At 44.0% G+C, this 18,365-nt stretch overlaps 1 protein-coding gene across 10 annotated transcripts in view; it reads right to left on the reverse strand.

The window, feature by feature from the left end:
• Positions 1-4,132: 4,132 nt before the first annotated feature.
• Positions 4,133-18,365, reverse strand: part of FRMPD1 (FERM and PDZ domain containing 1) — a 282,219-nt gene continuing 267,986 nt past the window's right edge. For all 10 annotated transcript variants that reach the window (XM_007498009.2, XM_056806700.1, XM_056806699.1 and 7 more), the window contains 4 exons: positions 15,357-15,539; positions 14,291-14,435; positions 8,111-8,929; positions 4,133-6,686 (listed from right to left, as the gene is read on the reverse strand). In XM_007498009.2, coding sequence (XP_007498071.2) covers positions 4,243-6,686; positions 8,111-8,929; positions 14,291-14,435; positions 15,357-15,539 — 3,591 coding nt within the window. In that variant the 3' untranslated portion in view covers positions 4,133-4,242. The remainder of the gene's footprint in view (positions 6,687-8,110; positions 8,930-14,290; positions 14,436-15,356; positions 15,540-18,365) is intronic.

Raw genomic sequence — 18,365 nt, forward strand, 5'->3', positions numbered from 1 at the left:
CAGATGAGGAAACTGAGGCAAACAGGGTTATGTGACTTGCCCAGGGTCACACAGTTAGTGTTTGAGGCTATATTTGAACTCAGATCTTCCTGACTCTAGGCCACTGCTCTCCCAATATACTGGATATCCAAGAGGTTTGAATGATGGATCTGTCTACAAGGATATTACAAGCAGCTTTGTTATAATCATAATTGACACAAATGCCCAGAATCCAGGATGAGGGGAAGGGAGGGTCCTGCTGTTGAGGACATATCTGGAGTTGTGTTCTGTTCTAGGACTACATTTTATTTAAGAAGGGCATTGCTGAGTAGAGGTTCACACAGGAGATGGAGACTTGAAAATACACCATGTGAGGCCTGGCTTAAAGAACTGGTAATATTTAGCGCTGAAAAAGAAGATAATTGGGAAAGACATCTATCTTCTAGAATTTAAAGAGAAGCCACATTAGGCTTGTTTTGCTTGGCTCCAGAAAATGGCATTAGGACCAATGGGTATAAGTTGCAGATGGATAGATAAAAAGTTTCCTAACAATTCTAAAAATGGAAGGAGCTTTTCTAAAATTCCCCACTTCTGGTCATCTCCAAGTGAGGTCTGGATTGCCCCTTGGAGTGGATTCTAGGGGGTGAATTTCAGCTTCAGGCATCACTTGGGATATGGTACCCTTTAGGAAGAATTAGCCATTGGCTTGTAATGGAAGGAAAACCAACACTAACCTACACTAGTGAGAACAGAAAATGTAGAAAATAGAATAGAAAATATTTAGCAGAATGAAGTATTAGATCCTGGCCAGGTGCAAAGTTCACATAAAACCAAATGCCTGTTGGCACCGAAATGACCATTCAGTCTCATGGAATTGAGAATTCTTCAGTTATAAAACTGTTTTATCGTATTGCTTTTCCCCAGAAGTGCCTAACATTTCAGGCCTGGCCAATATATTGAATTGTTTTACTTGATTATATTTCTATGTTAAAAGGGAAAAAAAAATGTGGCAGTGGGGGCTAGGTGTTGAGTTACTGCCTGGAGATAGAGATGGGGGGGGAGGGGAAGGGCATCAATAATAAATACATTGGAAAAATGTAAGTTCAGAGGAAAATTGAAAATAGTTTTGAGAAGAATTTGTGAATTAATTTGTTAAATTAATATGTTATTTTTGGAGAACAAACTACACTAATATAGGGCTTCCCTTTTGCATCTTTTTAAGTGTTCATGTTTGTGAAGTACACAATAAAAAAAGAAAATTATTATTATTTTTTTTTTTAATAACCCTCACCTTCCGTCTTGGAGTCAGTACTGTGTATTGGCTCCAAGGCAGAAGAGTGGCAAGGGTAGGCAATGGGGGTCAAGTGACTTGCCCAGGGTCACACAGCTGGGAAGTGTCTGAGGCCAGATTTGAACCTAGGACCTCCCGTCTCTAGGGCTAGCTCTCAATTCACTGAGCTACCCAGCTGCCCCCAAGAAAATTATTTTTAAAAACCTCTTCCAACTCTGAAATTCTCTGATCACATAGCTAAGTGTAATGGGAACAGGGGTCTTTTGAGATCTCAAGTCTATTCCTTCTACAACTCTCAGTCATATAAAAAGAGAAAATAAACCAGAGACAGCTGGTCTCAGGAGCTCTTTGCTATCACCACTATTACCTCATCTTCCTCTCCTTACAGCAGTCCCACCCTCCCTCACGTCTGGGAGAGAAAAGAGAGAGTTCCTTTGGCCAGTTTTAATCCACATTTTTTTCTGGCCCACCAGCCAACCAAAAGGCTTTTCCCTTCATCACTGGTCAGAGGTTTGGAAAGAGAAAGAGAAAACCTTCCCATGGTCTGAAGTCCACAGAGGCAAAGCTCATTAAGTTCTGGACTCTCATTGGCTGGTTCTCAATTCACTAAAATGCCCCCAAATACCTGATCTAGCCTTGGACATTCCCCAGCTGTGTGATCTTGGGTAAGTCATTTAACCTCCATTGCCTTACCCTTATTGCTCTCTTTAGATGGAGGGTAAAAGTAAAAAAAAAAAGCATGTTAAGAGGGGGAAAAGGCTTATATTTACATCTTCGATGTTAAGGTTATAAAGTAGAAGCAAATGTCACACTCATCTCCATTTTCATTGAGAGTTGCCCCAAGAGAAATCTCTGAAGGTTTCTCTAAGGATTTTTCTTTGATCCTGTCATCTTTCTGCTTTCTCCCAACATTTGTATTAATTTTTAGGAACAAATTTTTGATTTTTTCAGTTGTTCCTTCTCTTGGGCAGGCTCTGTCTACAGGAGCTAAAGGCACTGGTGGTGTCTGACAGCAGCAACAAGGAAGTTAATGAAGTTTATTGGAAATAAAAGGAAAAAGACTCAATGGCCATTTTTGTTATCCAGTCGTTTCATTTGGGTCCCACTCTTCGTGAGCCCATCTGGGTTGTTCTTGGCAATGATACTGAAGTGGTTTGTCATTTCCCTCCCAAGCTCATTTTACAGATAAGGAGACTGAGGCAAATAGGGTGAAGAGATTGGTGCAGGGTCACACAATTAGTGAGTGTCTGAATTCCTCGAGGAGTCTCCCTGATTCTGTCCCATTCTCTATCCACCGTACCATCTCATTGCTTTTAACCTCCATGCATAGCTTTGAAAAAATATCTCTTTGTATGTTCACAGGCTTCACCGCCTCTTGAGTTTTCTGGGCTCACCCTGTTAGCAGGTATGACAATTTACCCAAATGCTTTCTTCTCTCTTTCAAGTCAATATATATTTAAAGATGTTTTTGGTCTTGTTTTGGGGGAGGAGAGGGAAGAATAATGCAAATAACATGGTTCTTAACTCTAGATTAGGCAAAGGCAGGTGCCCTATAGGTGACATTTTTTTAAACTCCTCTCTTCCGTCTTAGAATCAATACCGTGTATTGGTTCCAAGACAGGAGAGCGGTCAGGGGTGGGCAGTGGGGGTCCAGTGACTTGCTCAGGGTCACACAGCTGGGAAGTGTCTGGGATCACTTCTGAACCTGAGTTTTCTAGATTCCAAGCCTGTGCTACCTTGCTGACCCCACACTGACTCTTATAGGCACACCCACTTATAATTTAGTAAAAGTAACATGATTACTTTTTTTAAACTCTTACCTTTTGTCTTGGAATTAATTCTGTGTATTGGTCCTAAGGCAGAAGAGTGGTAAGGGCCAGGCAATGGGGGTAAGTGACTTGCCCAGGGTCACACAGCTAGGAAATGTCTGAGTCCAGATCTGAACTGAGGACCTCCCGTCTCTGGGCCTGGCTCTCAATCCACTGAGCCACCCAGCTGCCCCCAATGATTATTTATAATTATTGAAACTTCTAGATGAGTGTGACATTTGCTACCATTTTTAAAGTTTACATATTGAAGATGTAAACATAAGCCCCACCCCCATGCTTTAAAAAAAAATTTAGACTCCTACCTTCCATCTTAGAATCAATATTACTAATTGGTTCTAAGACAGAGGAGCAGTAAGAGCTAGGCAATGGGGGTCAAGTGACTTGCCCAGGGTCACAAAGCTAGGAAGTATCCGAGGCCATGTTTGAACCCAGGACCTCCCGTCTCTAGGCCTGACTCTCAATTCACTGAGCCACCTAGATTCCCCTCCCTAACATTTTTAAATTAAATATTTCATAATAACAATAACCATTTAACAAGAATTTAATTATTAATTAATGATAATACTTTAATAATAAACAATAAAATTAAATAAATAATTTTAAATGGAGTGGACTTTTAAAATGTCTTGCTGTTTTCAGAAAAGTACCAGGCACATTTGTTTGTTCCCATTTAGAAACTGAAAATTAGGCAAAATCACCATACTGGCTAACAGGACGAACCCAGAAGACTCAATGATTGTACGTATACATTTAGAATTAGCACCTTGGAAGCCGTTTAGATCAATCTCCTGATTTTAAAAACGGGTGCAAAAATGTCAAATGACTTTTTCCCCCTCTTTTCCTTTTTCTGGGAGACTCTAGCATTCATCTGGAAAGCCTCCCCTTCTCCCGGCTGCCTTCCTGCAAACATGAAAAATGCCACAGAGCAGAAACCAAGCCCAATATCTCCTTTTCCTCCTTCTATTCCTAACCAAAAGGACGTGGTCCCTGGGCTGTCTGGAGAACCCCACCTTCTCCCACATAGGATTCAGACTACCATTCAACATCAGGGTTTATTGTGATAACTCTCTAAACAGTAAGTGCTCGAGGGTCATTTCTCAGGGGCAGGCCCACCTCAGGGGGTGGGCCAAGTGGGACGGAGGCTCAGAGGGCCATGGAGGCCCGGAACTTCTGGGTGAGGCAGAACACGGCCGCCGTGAGGGCAGTGCATTGGCGCGCTAATAATTTCACGCTCAAGTCTCGATAGCCCCTCTCACAGGCCAGCTTGGCCGCCTGCACAAACTGATAGTAGGCGCACACCACATCCTTGAGGTTCACCATGACATCTCTGTGCGTCCTCACGCAGCGGCCACAGTTTGTGAACTGGAAGCACAGGCCCATCAGTTGGATGAGGTTTCGGAATGTCTCTTGCACGGCGTTCTGCATTTCTTCGGGGGACTGGTCGATTTTAATCACGTGCTGACAGCTGGACATGAGCTTCTGGGATCCCGCACACAGGCTACTCCTGTTCTCAGAAAAGCACCAGGCACATCTGTCTTGGGGGTGTCTGTTCCCGTCCCCCCCAAACCGTTCTAAAACATCCTGCAATTCGACTACGTGATCCAAGAGCTGGCAGAAGCCGTCTGGGGATCTGCAGAGTCCAGCCTTCAGCTGGTTCACCATTTTGGTGTAATACTCGGGCCACAGGCAGCTGCTCCTCCGATGGGGTTCACCGCCGCTGCAGCTGTTGCTTCGGGGGAGCTCGGGTCTCCGACGGACCGAGGACTGGCTTCCTGAGGAAGGGGGAGTCGTGAGAGGGGCCGAGGACAGCGTCGTCTCTAAGTCGGAGGTGTCATCGTCCATCTCGGGGCCTGAGCCACGAAAGCACGTGGCGTAGGATAACTGACAACTACACGGTTCCATTCTGATTTGGGGAAGGATCACGTCTCTCATCCCCGCAATATCCAAGGAACAGTCCGAGCTGGGGTTCATGGAAATGTTAGGATTGCTTTTATGAACAAAGCACAGGAGAGGCCTCTTTGAAGAAGGAGGCACGATGCTTAGGCTGCCCTTGTCCGCCTGGAAGATACTACCGTGTGCAGTGGAGCAGGAGTCAGGGTGCTTCAGTTCTTTCAGATTGTAATCTGTCCCCTGCCTGAAAGCATCTGCCGGGTGGCAGGAAGGTGGATCCTGTGGGTTAAAATCCACAGGTAGGAGAGCGACTCCGGGGGGCACCGTGGCCCTCCTTCTATCCTCTCGGGGTTCTGCGTCAGACTGGCCTTCGTGAAATCTCTGCAGGCCCGAGGGGATGGACAGGTGCCCATTAAAGGCATCGGTGCCTAAAGGCTTCTTTGACAACAATAACTCCTGCTCTTCGGGGAGGCAGCTTGGGCCCCTACCAACCAAGAGGGCCGTTTCTCTGCCTTCCTCTTGCCGTGGCGATTCTTGATCCGTCTTTGCCCCAAATGCCTGCCACTTGGAGAGAGGGGCCATCTCACCACGCTGATCACTAATCTCAAAAGGCACATTTTCCGGGGACTTGGAGTCTTCAGACAAATCTTTCCTGGGTTCCTCCTGAAAGAAATGGCTACAGCTGTTCTGATTGATGTCACAAATAGAAAAACCTGTTTCTTGGCAGTCTCCAAAAGAAGGGGGCAGGAGTTGCTCCCCTCTTTGGTCTTTGATAGCAGAAAAAGGCACCTCCTCTGCTGACATTTTAACACATTCCCTGTTTCTGGAGAGGCCCCCTGAAGAAAACAAAGGCTCCAGGCATTTTTGGATGGTTTCCTGTATTGGGTTTTCCAACAGATGCCTGAATCCCACTTCAAACTGTGGTTTTATGCCAATCCCTGGGATTCCTGGGGTTCCTTCTCGTTCTTCGGGGCTGATTGTCAAACCATCTTTGGCTCCTGCGCGGGCATTAGAGGACTTGGAGGGGCAGCTCTGAGGCCTGACCAGCTGGTCTTGGTGAAGCCCGCCACTTCCACCTCGAAGTTGAAAGGCTTTTTCAGAAGGGTCTGACTGGCCATTTTGTTCAAACAGACCTGGAGACAGATGATGAGGGATGCTGCTTGGAGTGCTAGTCGAAGGGGACATGCTGGAATTTTCTTTATTTTCTGGGTCAATCCTGAGGCGCACGGCTGAAATGGAAGACACGAAAGAATCGATGACCGATTTGGTTTCCATCGTTTCGGGCTCCATCTCCATTACATTTGAGGAGTGGTTTTTACTCTTGGCTTCCCTCGGAGGAGGCAGGAGGCTGAGGGCCTTCGTTTCCAGCAGACCCGGCTCTCCTTGCATGTCCTGCAAGGAGGACACGGTGGGCGAGTGGGAGACGAAGGACAGGTAGGGCTCCCTTTCGTAGTAGCACATGTGGTCGACGCTTTCCAGGGAACAGGATGGAGCCAAAGGAAAGGTAACCTGAGACGTATAGTCGGTCTGCAAGAAAGACCTTCTTTTTCTCAGAGTTTTTGCATATTTTTTCATCCCCGCTCTTCTGTTGTGCTCTCTTTTATGGGATCTCGGGGCCAGGCCTTCCTCCGAGCTCTCTCTTTTTTTACCTTTAGACCCCGGATCACTCCATTCCTCGAAAGGGACCGAGCTCTGATCTAGAGAGAAAGACAAGAAGAAACGGACCTGGTTAGATCCTGTATGCAACGTGCCTCCACCACAGTCACGAAAAAACCCCCGTCTCAGCACCGTGGAGAAGAGTTTTTGGCCATTCTCAGAAATGATACTCTTCGGGACGGAATGGCAGTCAGATCCCTTGTCTTATTACTTCCTGAGCCATCATTCTGCCTTCTCTGGCTAGTGTAAAGGCAGCTGTGGCGAAATGGTTAGAGTCACAACCTCTGAAGGTCTACGGGACTCCAAGGATAGAGTGCTGGAGTCAGGAAGTCCTGAGTTCAAATTTAGCCTCAGACCCTTCACTTAACCTCTGACTGCCTGACAAGAGCATCCAGTGAAGAAGGAAATGGCAAACCACTCCAGTATCCTTGCCAAGAAAGTCCCAATAGGGAGCTCTGGTCCATGGGGTCACAAAGAGTTGGCTACAACCAAGTGAAGACAAACAACAAAGATATACAGGGTTCCAACATCTTTAAAAGATGATCTTTCCCTTCATGTACATTTAAAAATTTTTATTTATTCATTTATTATTTATTTTATATTTATAAATATAGGTTTAGACTTAGGTTTAGATATTTATTTAGAGTTTTAAATTTAAATTTATTTATTTATTTAGATTTAGATTTGGATATTTTTTCCATCCGTTCATTCATTTATTTATTACCAATAGCATATTATAAGAAATTGCCATGCATTTTCATTCATTTAGTTATTTTATACTTATAAATATTTAGACAGATATTTATGTAGATTGTTAGATTTAGATTTAGGATTAGATTTGGATATTTATTTTTTCATTCATTCATTCATTCATTCATTCATTCATTCATTATCAATAATAACAAATTTCCTCATGTTTTCCTAAGTTAGATGATGAACTTATCTCCCCCTTCCAGCCACATCTTTAATTTTTAGCAAGTTTCTGTGCTTTATATTCAGATACTATTTTAAACTTTGAGGACACATATGTGCATGACTATTCTGAAAGAATGACTTGGAAACCCGCGGTGTGTGTATGTGTGAGTGTCTGTATGCCCTTTGGGGGCAGAATATTCTGGGCTGCCAGAGAGAAAAAGGTTCTAGCAGAGAGAGAGTTAATCCTCTCACACGGAGACTTTCCTCATTATGGCTTTGCCATATAATGGGTTGGGAAGACATTAAATGGGAATTTGGGGAGTGGGGTTTTGGGGAGGCTGCAGACAACATGTCAAGGCCAGCAGACACTTCAGAAACTAGAACATATTTGGAAACTCAGAAATGCATGCTTAACCCTAAATTTACAACAAGGTACTATATATAAATAAAAGACCCTAGAGCACCCCAAAGCTCTGGGGCACCATCCCTAATCGGCAAGTTCTCTGCCTCCCAAATCAAAAATGGCAGCTGCGATCTGCCATGAGCTCACCCAAGAGGGAATCCGAGGGCGTCAGCTTGTCATCAGCATCATAAAACTCCTCATCTGAGCTGGTGTCTTCGAAACTCGGAGAAGGACTGAAAAGGAGGGATTCTACCACCACCGAGGCTGGCACCGCTTGCCAGACTTTCCCCTCCTGACCTGGCTGCGCTGGACCGTTCCTAGAGCTGCTCTCGGAGCTGTTGCTCAGGATGCTGGCAGGAGAGACGTTGGAACACAGGCTGTAGTACTCCATGCTGCTGCTGTCATACAGCCTGGGGTCCACCGTGGGCACGCTCGGCTCACTCCCCGGGCTCGGTTTAAGGGCGCTGGCGTGGTTGGAGAGCTCGTTGTTGGGGAGCTGGGCGGCGGCTCTCTGGGACAGCCCGAGGAGGCACAGGAAGCCGCTGTTCTCCTTGCCGCTGTCCAGAGAAGGGCAGGGCTCGTTTTCATCGAAACTTTCTTGAAAGTCGGGGGTGTGGAAGTGGAAGAAGTCGGGCCTGCTGGAGGAGCAGGCGTCCAAGTCGTCCTCTTCCAGGGCATCCATGGAGTCGCTCGACCCGCTGGTCTTGCAGCCGCGGCTCTCGGTGTTGGCAGAATCGGAGCCCTCCGAGGTGAGGTCGGGGATGCCGACTCCGTTGCACGCGCCTTTCTGGGCCTCCGTCGGGGTGATGCTCCCCTCTTTCTGCTCGCTGAGCATTTCTGGTTCTTCTTCTTCACAGAGAGGCGTTATGTGGCCCATTTTCATCAGGTGCTTGTCTGAAAGGAACTCCAGGGAAGAGTCGACTTCAGATGATTCTTCCGAGTCACTGCAGGCTCTGGATTCATACCCTGCAACAGAGAGGTACAGTCGGGCTTCTTACCGCTGTTTGTGTCATGGACCACCCCGGGCAGGCTGGCAAAGCCTGGGGACCCCTTCTCAGAAGAATGGTCTTTTCTAAGGTAATTTATTTGTTTGTTAGTTACAATGAAATTCCCAGGTATCTCCTTCCTGCCCTCCACTCCCTGCCTTAGAGAAGGCATCACTTGGGAAAAAATGTGCACACATCAACTACATCTTTCATGTTTCTATTTATCCGATCTCTCTCTGGAGCAGGACATTCATGAGTTATTCTTCAAATGTTATTTCTGTAGGGATGTTCTTTTAGTTTTGCTTTTCATAAGAATGTTATAAAATCATCAAAGGAGGGGGCTCAGTGGATAGAGATGGAAGGTCCTGGGTTTATTTTTTTTTTAATTTAAAAAAATTTTAATTAAAAAATTGTATTATAAATCAAGTCATAATAAATACAAACATTGTAAAATGCAAAGCTAAAAAAAACCCCTCAAATAAGGAACATAATCTCAAAATTATATTAAATATTTTTTCTATACTTCATTAAATCCATGATCTCATTGATGTGGGCATGCCTTCCACCAGTGCAGACTATTTTTTTTCTGAGGTCCTGGGTTTAAATCGGGCTTCATATACTTCCTAGTTGTGTGACCCTGGGCAAGTCACTTAACCCCTATTGCCTAGTGTGTACAAGGGAATGATCTGGAAGCAAAGAAAATTTTAATTTGGAAGAAATGCTCAGAAGAGGAGCAAATGGAACTCCACAAGACCTGGGGGGATGAGATGGAATTCCAGCCAGGCTCAAAAGCTAATGCACTAGCCCTTATTGCTCTTCTGCTTTAAAACTAATACACAGTAGTGATTCTAAGATGGAAGTTAAGTATTCAAAAATAAAATAAAATAATTGAAGGAAATGCTCCATCATATTATATAGAGGTTAGTGAAAATAAAAATGTAATTTTTTTCCCATCCAAGTTCATGGATGCCCTGAAAGTCCCCAAGTAAGAACCCCTGAAGTAGAGAGTCAATAGTAATAGCAGCATTTTATAGTGCTTTAAGATTTGTAAAATGCTTTTATGCATTATCTTTTTTGATCCTCACAACAATCCTTTGAGGTAAGTTCAGTGATTATCTTCATTTTACAGATGATGAAATAAGCCTAAGGGAGTTAAGTCACTTACCTAGAACGAGTAAGCATTTTTTAAAGTATTCGTTGACTCTTTATGGACAAGAACTTCAGATAATAAATAACTCAATAGGTCTGCATTTCCCAGTATCTTTTTAGGGATAGATCTTTTTTTTTTCTGGGTTACACATTTATTATCATGCAAAACAGATTTCCATATTATTCATTTTTGTAAGTGAATCATTTTATAAAACCAAAACCTCCAAACATAAACCCAAATAAACTAAAGATCATAGTTTCCATCTGCATTTCTACTCCAACAATTCCTTCTCTGGAGGTGATTCTTTGCCATAAGCTCCTCAGAATTGTCCTGGATTGTTGTAGTGCTGTTTATAACCAAGTCTTTCACAGTTGATCATTCCACCATATTGCTATAACTGTGGACAAGGTTTCCTGGTTCTGCTTATTTCACTCTGCATCAGTGCATGTCAGTCTTTCTGAAACCACCCTGTTCATCATTCCTTATAGCACAATAGTATTCCACCACCATCATGTACTATGATTTATTCATTTATTTATTTATTAATTATTTATTATTATGATTTATTTATTTATTTATTCCCCAATCAAGGGACACCCATTGTGGAAAGGAAACAAGACTGACAGTTTGTGGGGGAAGGGGACAACTGGGAGTGGCAGTGGGGTCTTGTGACTAGCACTTCCTTCATGCTGGGTGGGGATTTGCTTCCTGGTGTTGGAGGAGGAAGGAGCTTGTTCAGCCAAGTCTGGTGTGGTGTGCCGCCTCTTCTTGGTTCAGCCCGAAGATTCAGGCCCAATCACCTCTGAAAGTTAGACCTGTTCTTGTTTGCTTTCTGTCTACTGCTAAGATTCTAAAAAACAAAACTGGACTGATATAGAGTAGATGGAAGTGGGAAAACCCTCTGCCAGCCTCTAGGGCTTGGCCCTATATTCTGAAGCTAAGGAAAAACTCCAATTCCAACTGGTTATTAAACTTTATATTATTTGAATTCACAGTCAGATAAGTGGACTATCTTTTCTGGTCATAGAGGGAGCTGAACTTCAGTTCAGTCATTCTACAACAAACAGTCCTTATCGGACCCCTGCTGTTTCCTTTCAGCAGGGGGCATCACCCTCCCTTGCCTCACCGAGCAATATACCCTCTCTCCTCCATACCCTGCTACAGACCTTATCCCTGTTTTCCAATTCCCATTTCCTTTCCCAATAAATATTATTAGTTTTTAATTCTTTGCTACCACAAAAAGAGCATCTGTAAGTATTTTGGGATACAGACCTGGTAGTGGTGTTGCTAGTACATTTGTAATGAGATTTGAACTCGGGTCTTCCTGACTCCCAACTTTATTTGCTGCACCACCCATTCATTTGTCAGCATCCAACTCCAGGCCAGGCTGTGTAGGTGATAGGACTGGATGGAGGCCAGGAAGGGCTCCTTTGACCTCCCAAATCACTTTTCCAGGAGACAAAGTCTTTCATCCCCCAGTAAGAAGCAAGACTTCAGAGTGGCACATTCTTTTACATTAAAACTAAAGTGTAGATGACCATTCTTTGATCCTGTCCTAGTGGGGTGAGAGAACAGGGGCAAAAGAGAGAAAGGAGGGCACCCAAGATAAACTTGCCTGTGCTATAATTTGTCATGGACTACATGCAGGTTAATGGATGGAAAACCAATGTTGGAGTTAGGAAAAACTGGCTTCAATCCTTATCTCTGTGTGAGACAGGCAGCTGGGTGCTAGACTGGGAGTTAGGAGGACAGGAGTTTGAATCCTACCCCAGACTCTTATTAGCTGCATGAGCAAGGCATTCAACCTCACTCAGCCTCAGTTTGCTCATCTGTAAAATGGGAATAACAATAGCACTTCCCTCCCAGAGTTATTGTGAAGATCAAACGAGGGAACATAGGCAACGTGTAGATTTTAAGACACTATATATACATTCTCTTACAACATTAAACAATTTGGAAATGTTTTTCATGATAATATATGTATAACCCAGATTAAATGGCTTTTACCATCTCTGTGAGGGAGGAGGGAGACAATTTTATTTATATACATGTGTGTATATATTACATACATGCATACATATATGTATACACATATATAACTTCAGAAAATGTTTGTGGAAAATTGTCATGTGTGATGAGAAAATAAAATATTCTTTTAAAAATAAAAACTCTTACCTTCTGTCTTAAAATCAATCTTGTGTATTGGCTCCAAGGCAGAAGAGCTCCAAGGGCTAGGCAATGGGGGTCAAGTGACTTGCCCAGGGTCACACAACTGGGAAGTGTCTGAGGTCAGATTTGAACCTAGGACCTCCCGTCTCTAGGCCTGGCTCTCAATCTACTGAGCTAACCAGCTGCTCCCAACAAAATATCTTAGAAAAAAATAAAGCACTATATAAATTCTAATTATTAATTATCACTAGTCATTTTGCCGTGGGCAAGTTAATCTTTCAGACTATGAGTTACCAATCTGTATTTTTTTCAAACCCTTACCTTCCTTGTTGCCTCTAGAATAAATCATAAACTACTTTTTTTTTTAAGTCCTTCACAGCCTGGCCTCAACTAACTTTTCCTGTTTCACCGAATACTTCCCTTTGTGCATGTTAAAATCTACCCAGTGTTTTGGGTTCTCCATAGGCCCTCATTTCCTGATCTATCTCTTGGAGGTCCTGGCTACCATGAAGATCAAGCACTATCTGCCATGAGTGCTCTCCCAATCCCAAAGCTCGCTGCTGTCTTCCTACCCCACCAGCGCTGCCCTTAGGGGCAGGTTGTCTTCCTCATTACAATACAAGATCGTCTTCAAGGATGAGCCTTGTCCAAATCTGGTTCTGGGAGTGTATTCAATTGTAGGAATAGGGAGCAAAGGTTTCTGCCTTGTTTGCAGCTAGCCCTGGGGGGGGCTGGGAAACGGAACCCTATCAGAGACCCCGACCCAAAGACCTGCGGCTTGCTGACCAAGAATGCAGCCGGACCCCAAGACGGACCTAAGGAGTTTTCTCATCGTTGTGCACGGTAAGCCCCCTCTGTGTGAGATCTGAGTACTGGCCCACATGGATCCACTGGTGATCATTTCCACGTCCCCTGGACGCTTCAAGGCGCTCGTGGGGAGTGGGGTGTCATTTCCACGTCCCCTGGACGCTTCAAGGCGCTCGTGGGGAGTGGGGTGTCATTTCCACGTCCCCTGGACGCTTCAAGGCGCTCGTGGGGAGTGGGGTGTCATTTCCACGTCCCCTGGACGCTTCAAGGCGCTCGTGGGGAGTGGGGTGTCGTTTCCACGTCCCCTGGATGCTTCAAGGCGCTCGTGGGGAGTGGGGTGTCGTTTCCACGTCCCCTGGATGCTTCAAGGTGCTCGTGGGGAGTGGGATATCATCCCTAATCTTTCTTTCAATGAGAACTCAGACTACCCAACATGGTATTGTTTCCTCTGAATTCACTGGTCTCTGATTGTTTTACACTGTATAAAACGTCTGTCTCCCTGTCTACAGGGATGGGGCCTGGTCCAGGTTTTTTGCTTAATGAATCAATAGGCTCAAAAGAAAACAAAGGGCAGGGACTGTCTTGTTTTCATCTCTCTCTTTCCAGGTCCTAGAGGACAGCAGGCACTAAATAAATGCTTGGTGTTTTCTTGGTGGAAAGGAAAACCTCATCTTCCCCAACTTATCCTAAACAAGGCATTTTAACCCTTTGAACTCCTGGAGGACAATGCTGCCCCCCTAAGGGGAATTCAGCCTTGCTCTTTTTTTTAGATGATCCGCCTTCCGTTTTAGAATCAATACTGAGTAAAGACTAGCTATTGCTATCATTCACTTTCTGTATGAACTTGGAAAAGTCTTTCAAACTTTCCAGAAATTCGTGATAGAGCAAAGAAAGAAGAAAACAGCATCTAAAATAAGCAGGATGTTGTAAAGGAGCGCAACCTAAAAGATAAGAACAAACAAGCAAACAAGCCTTTCCCTCTGTTTAGAATCTATACGAAGTATGGGTTCTAAGGCAGAAGAGCAGTAGGGGCTAGGCAACCGGGTCAAGTGACGTGTCCAGCCAGGATGAGCCTGAATCCAGATTTGAACCCAGGCCCTCCTGTCGCTAAGTCTGGCTCTCCATCCACTGAGCTGCCCCCTTAGCATCTCATTTTGTGTCATAACTCTCCACCACAAGCCTGTCATGACCCTTTAGAATGGCCCAAAGTCTTACCTTCTTCTGCAGAAATCCGATGACCTTGTTTATTCCTCCCCCACAGGAATACTGAGGCGGCTGAATCAACAAAGAGTCTGTAGTAGCCAGCGATGAGGCAGGCAAGGTCTTTAGCACTATTAGATTCCAGCAGCAGAGTGAGAAGCTGCAAAGGCAAAACAATATATTTATATAAGCAGAGGATTTTCAGAATTTATATAATTTCAGAATTTATATAAGAGGCTTTTCAGAAGATAACAGATGCAGGGCCCTCGCCTGCCAGGGGCAACCCATTCCACCCCCCACCGCCATATTGGTAATGAAGGGGATGAGCACCTATGGGGCCTGGTGGAGACATCAGGGGGGGGTGGAGGAAGAAAGGGGGAAGGTTTGCCCCCGTAGCTTCCCTTTCTTAACCCATTTACTTCATAGCAAAGCATAGCACTTTCCCAGTGCAACCACCAACCCTAGCACTCTAACTTCTTTCTCTATCATTTTCCTTGAATTATGAATCGGAAAAGCTGATGCCGTGAAAAGAGGGAGAAGGGCAAGGAGCCGAGCATTCTTATGGCCCCTACTAGGTGCCCAGTTTTTACAAATATTATCTTATTGGAAGCTCAAGAGAGGGACAAAGAAGACACGGGGAGGGGAGAAGGCTGTAAAAATGCCATCCCTGAATAGTGGGAAAATAAAAAAAGCGAGATAGATTTAGGACTTTTACGACCACGGCAGGGTGTGATTCCAAGTTAAACGCCCCACTTCCACTCCTGTGACATCCTTAATCTAGCCTGACCCCAGGGACACATGGGAGAGTTCCCCACAGCTATTTTCTCACTATAATGTTTTTGGGCTTTGCTCCAGGCAATGGAAACACTTTCGACCCTGGCCAGAGGTGGGCAGACTTGGCTGCCACAGTCAGGCAGTCAGCGTTGTGGCTGGCGGACAACGGGGTCCATTTTTCTCAGCGCTGGTACTTCATCTCTTTTTGTGCACGTGACTTTCTGATCTTAAGCAGGGCATCCTCCCCAGAAGACGGATGGAGACAACTTTGGCGCTCTGGTTCACAGAGCTGTCTGGCCTTAGTTACCTTGACGTCCTGGAGATAGATTTTGACCATGCTCACTTTCTCCGACTCTTCCATCAGCTCTACGCGGCTAATATTCGTGAACTCTGCTAGCGTGGACATGATGTTGAGTTTACTGTTGATGATCTGGCTGATTCCATACTTGGCTCCAACGAGAAGGGCGATGTAGGACTCTCTGTCCTGTAACTAGAACGGGAAGGAGGCATGGACAGAGAAGAAGGAAGGTGGGAGGTTCTGGAGTCAGAGCCTCTTCAGAGCCTCTTTCTGTTCCATTAAATTACTATAAGGGACCCCAGAAATGCTTGGTTTATCAGTTCAAAAGTAATACTAATTGGAGTTATTTCTATGAACAGCTTCCAATTTAGCTCCAATGACTGTGGCACAGAATAATGATGATTCGTGGCATTCAATGGATCAGACAAACTGCTATATATTTTTATTTGATTATAGCTTACACTGTTTTCATAGGCTGTTTTCAGTCCTTTGTAGCTTAGCCTTCCACACTCACAACTTAAAAAAACCCAAACCAAACCCAAACCTATCATGCCCTGGATTTATATCTCTACAGCTAACCAAGGGAGAAAGAAATCTTACACAGAATATGTCATCAGGTTTAGACTCTTGATTTTTTTTTTCTAAATGCTATTGATTCTGAGGCATAAGAACAGTTAATTTTGCATGATATAACCCAGATTGAATGACCTGCCAACACTGGGAGGAAGAAGGGAAGGGAGGGAGGGGGATTCAATCGTATAATTTAGGAAAACTTGTGTGGAAATTTGTTATTATATTTTAAAAATTATATATATATATAAAATTATATATTTATATTATATAAATTATATAATTATATATAAAATTATATATATGTATATATATATATATATAAAAGAACAGAAGAACAGTTAAGGACTAGGCAATGGGGGTTAAGTGACTTGCCCAGGGTCACATAACCAGAAAGTTTCTGAGGTCATATTTGAACCCAAGATCTCCCATTCCCATGTATGGCTTTCTGTATCCTCTGAGTCACCTAGCTGCCTCCTAGACTCTAGATTAAAACGCGCACATGCACACACACAAATGATATTTGCTACACTCTCCACGACTTGCCTAATTATTATCTTTTTCTTTTCCATCAGCAGACGGGAGAGACAGTTAACAATCTGAGGGGATCATAGGGAACCGGATCTAATGCAAGGAATTCCCAACAAGGAAATCCCCTCTGCCAGTGCCTATTGCTGCTACCTGTTGTCATTTTATAGTTTTAGGGAATTGCCTGATGACAGGGAGAAGCTAAATAATTTGCCCAAGCCCAAATAGCCAGTCGGTATCAAAGGCAGAGACTGAATCTATTCTTTGTTTCAACATGCTTTCAACATGGAAACGCTCAGTTTAAAAAGGAGCCTCTAATTCCTCATTCACTGTAGCTTGGGTATCTTTGTCCTCCAGAAATGAAATGGAAGAGAAGTAGCTTCCTCACACAAGCAAAAGAGCCTGAACAGCATCAACAAACAGGCGGAAACCCCTGAACGACATCCGATTGATGTGAGTCCCCAAAATGCTATTTCTCCTGGGACGGCTTAAACCCCCACAACACGGCCACCCCAAGACACTCAGCAAAGAGCAAGTCCTTCAAACATCACCTCGAAGGCTCCTCTGAGCACTCACATCCTGCGATTTTATCCTCCATCCTCCAAAGTGCTCGTGTGCAGCATCCTCACAAACAAATGAGTCGCCGCGTGATCCCAGCCAGTTTTACCTTTGCTTTTGCTTTCAGGAACCGAGTTACAAAGGAAAAACCATCATGTGTTTTGCTGGTACCGCTGCGATCCCGTAAACCACTACTGCCTATAATGATGCTCTTACAGGGTGGCTGGCTCCCCGGGAGCAGAAATGAGCCAGGAGCAGAGAAGACACAAAAGGTTCTCATCGTTTGGGGCATCAAACATTCTGCCCCTCAGAGAGAAGGCGGCGCCCCAGGGAACTAGAAAGAACACTCTGAGGGCAGAGGCTGGGCTGATTCTCTGCCCGGATGAAAGCATAAGCCTAGATAGAACTATAGGAAGAACACTACCTAGAAAGGCAATATGCTTTTATGATTGTAATTTTATTTATCTTGTTATTAATAAAAATAACATTTTATTGTATGCTGTTCAGTCTGACCCCTTTTGGAGATATTGGAGAGATGGGCCATTTCCTTCTCCAGCTCATTTTGTAGATCAGGAAACGGAGGCAAACAGAGTGAAGTGACTTGCTCAGGGTCACACAGCTGGTAAGGGTCTGAGGCCAGATTTGCACCCAGGAAGAGGAGTCTAGTTACCCATGTATTTGTTAAGTACCCTTGATGGACCAGGCTTTGTGCTAAGGGCTTTTTGCAAATATCTCATTTCCTAAAGTATCATTTCATATTTGTGATGGGTTTTCTACTTTTGCCTTCTCAATGGGAAGGGAAGGGTGTGAAGATGGGGAGGGAATCTGGACCCGAAAATAAAGGTGAATTTAAAAAGTAGTGTCTGAATTACTATTAGTATATCTGTTATGGTTTCAATTTTATGACTTGGATATGTAAAACGACTGCTTAAAAAAATACAAGACTTCATTAACTTAAAAAACCCAACCCTTACGTGCTCTTAGTACCAATTCTAAGGCAGAAGAGTCAGTTCTAAGACAGAAGACTCGATTCTAAGACAGTAGAGTGCTAAGAGCTGGGCAATTGGGGTTAAAGTGTCACACAGCTAGGCAGTACCAGATTTGAACCTCTCTCCACTATGCTACCTCGCTGCCCCATTCATTACCTTTTAAAATGTCATTTATTTCATATGAGTTATCACCACTTTTACTTCTATGATCCACTGAACCACTTAGTGGCTTCTAAAGAATCTGGAAAAAGGAAGGGGGTAAGCTTAAAGAAGAAATATATAATAAAGGCTGAATAAATATGTTTGCCAAAATGCACTAAATTAAATGTCCTACATTTCACTCTTAATCTTCATCATTTGTAACAAAGCAGAC

This window comes from Monodelphis domestica, chromosome 7 (genome assembly GCF_027887165.1).
Source record: "Monodelphis domestica isolate mMonDom1 chromosome 7, mMonDom1.pri, whole genome shotgun sequence".
Taxonomy (NCBI): domain Eukaryota; kingdom Metazoa; phylum Chordata; class Mammalia; order Didelphimorphia; family Didelphidae; genus Monodelphis; species Monodelphis domestica.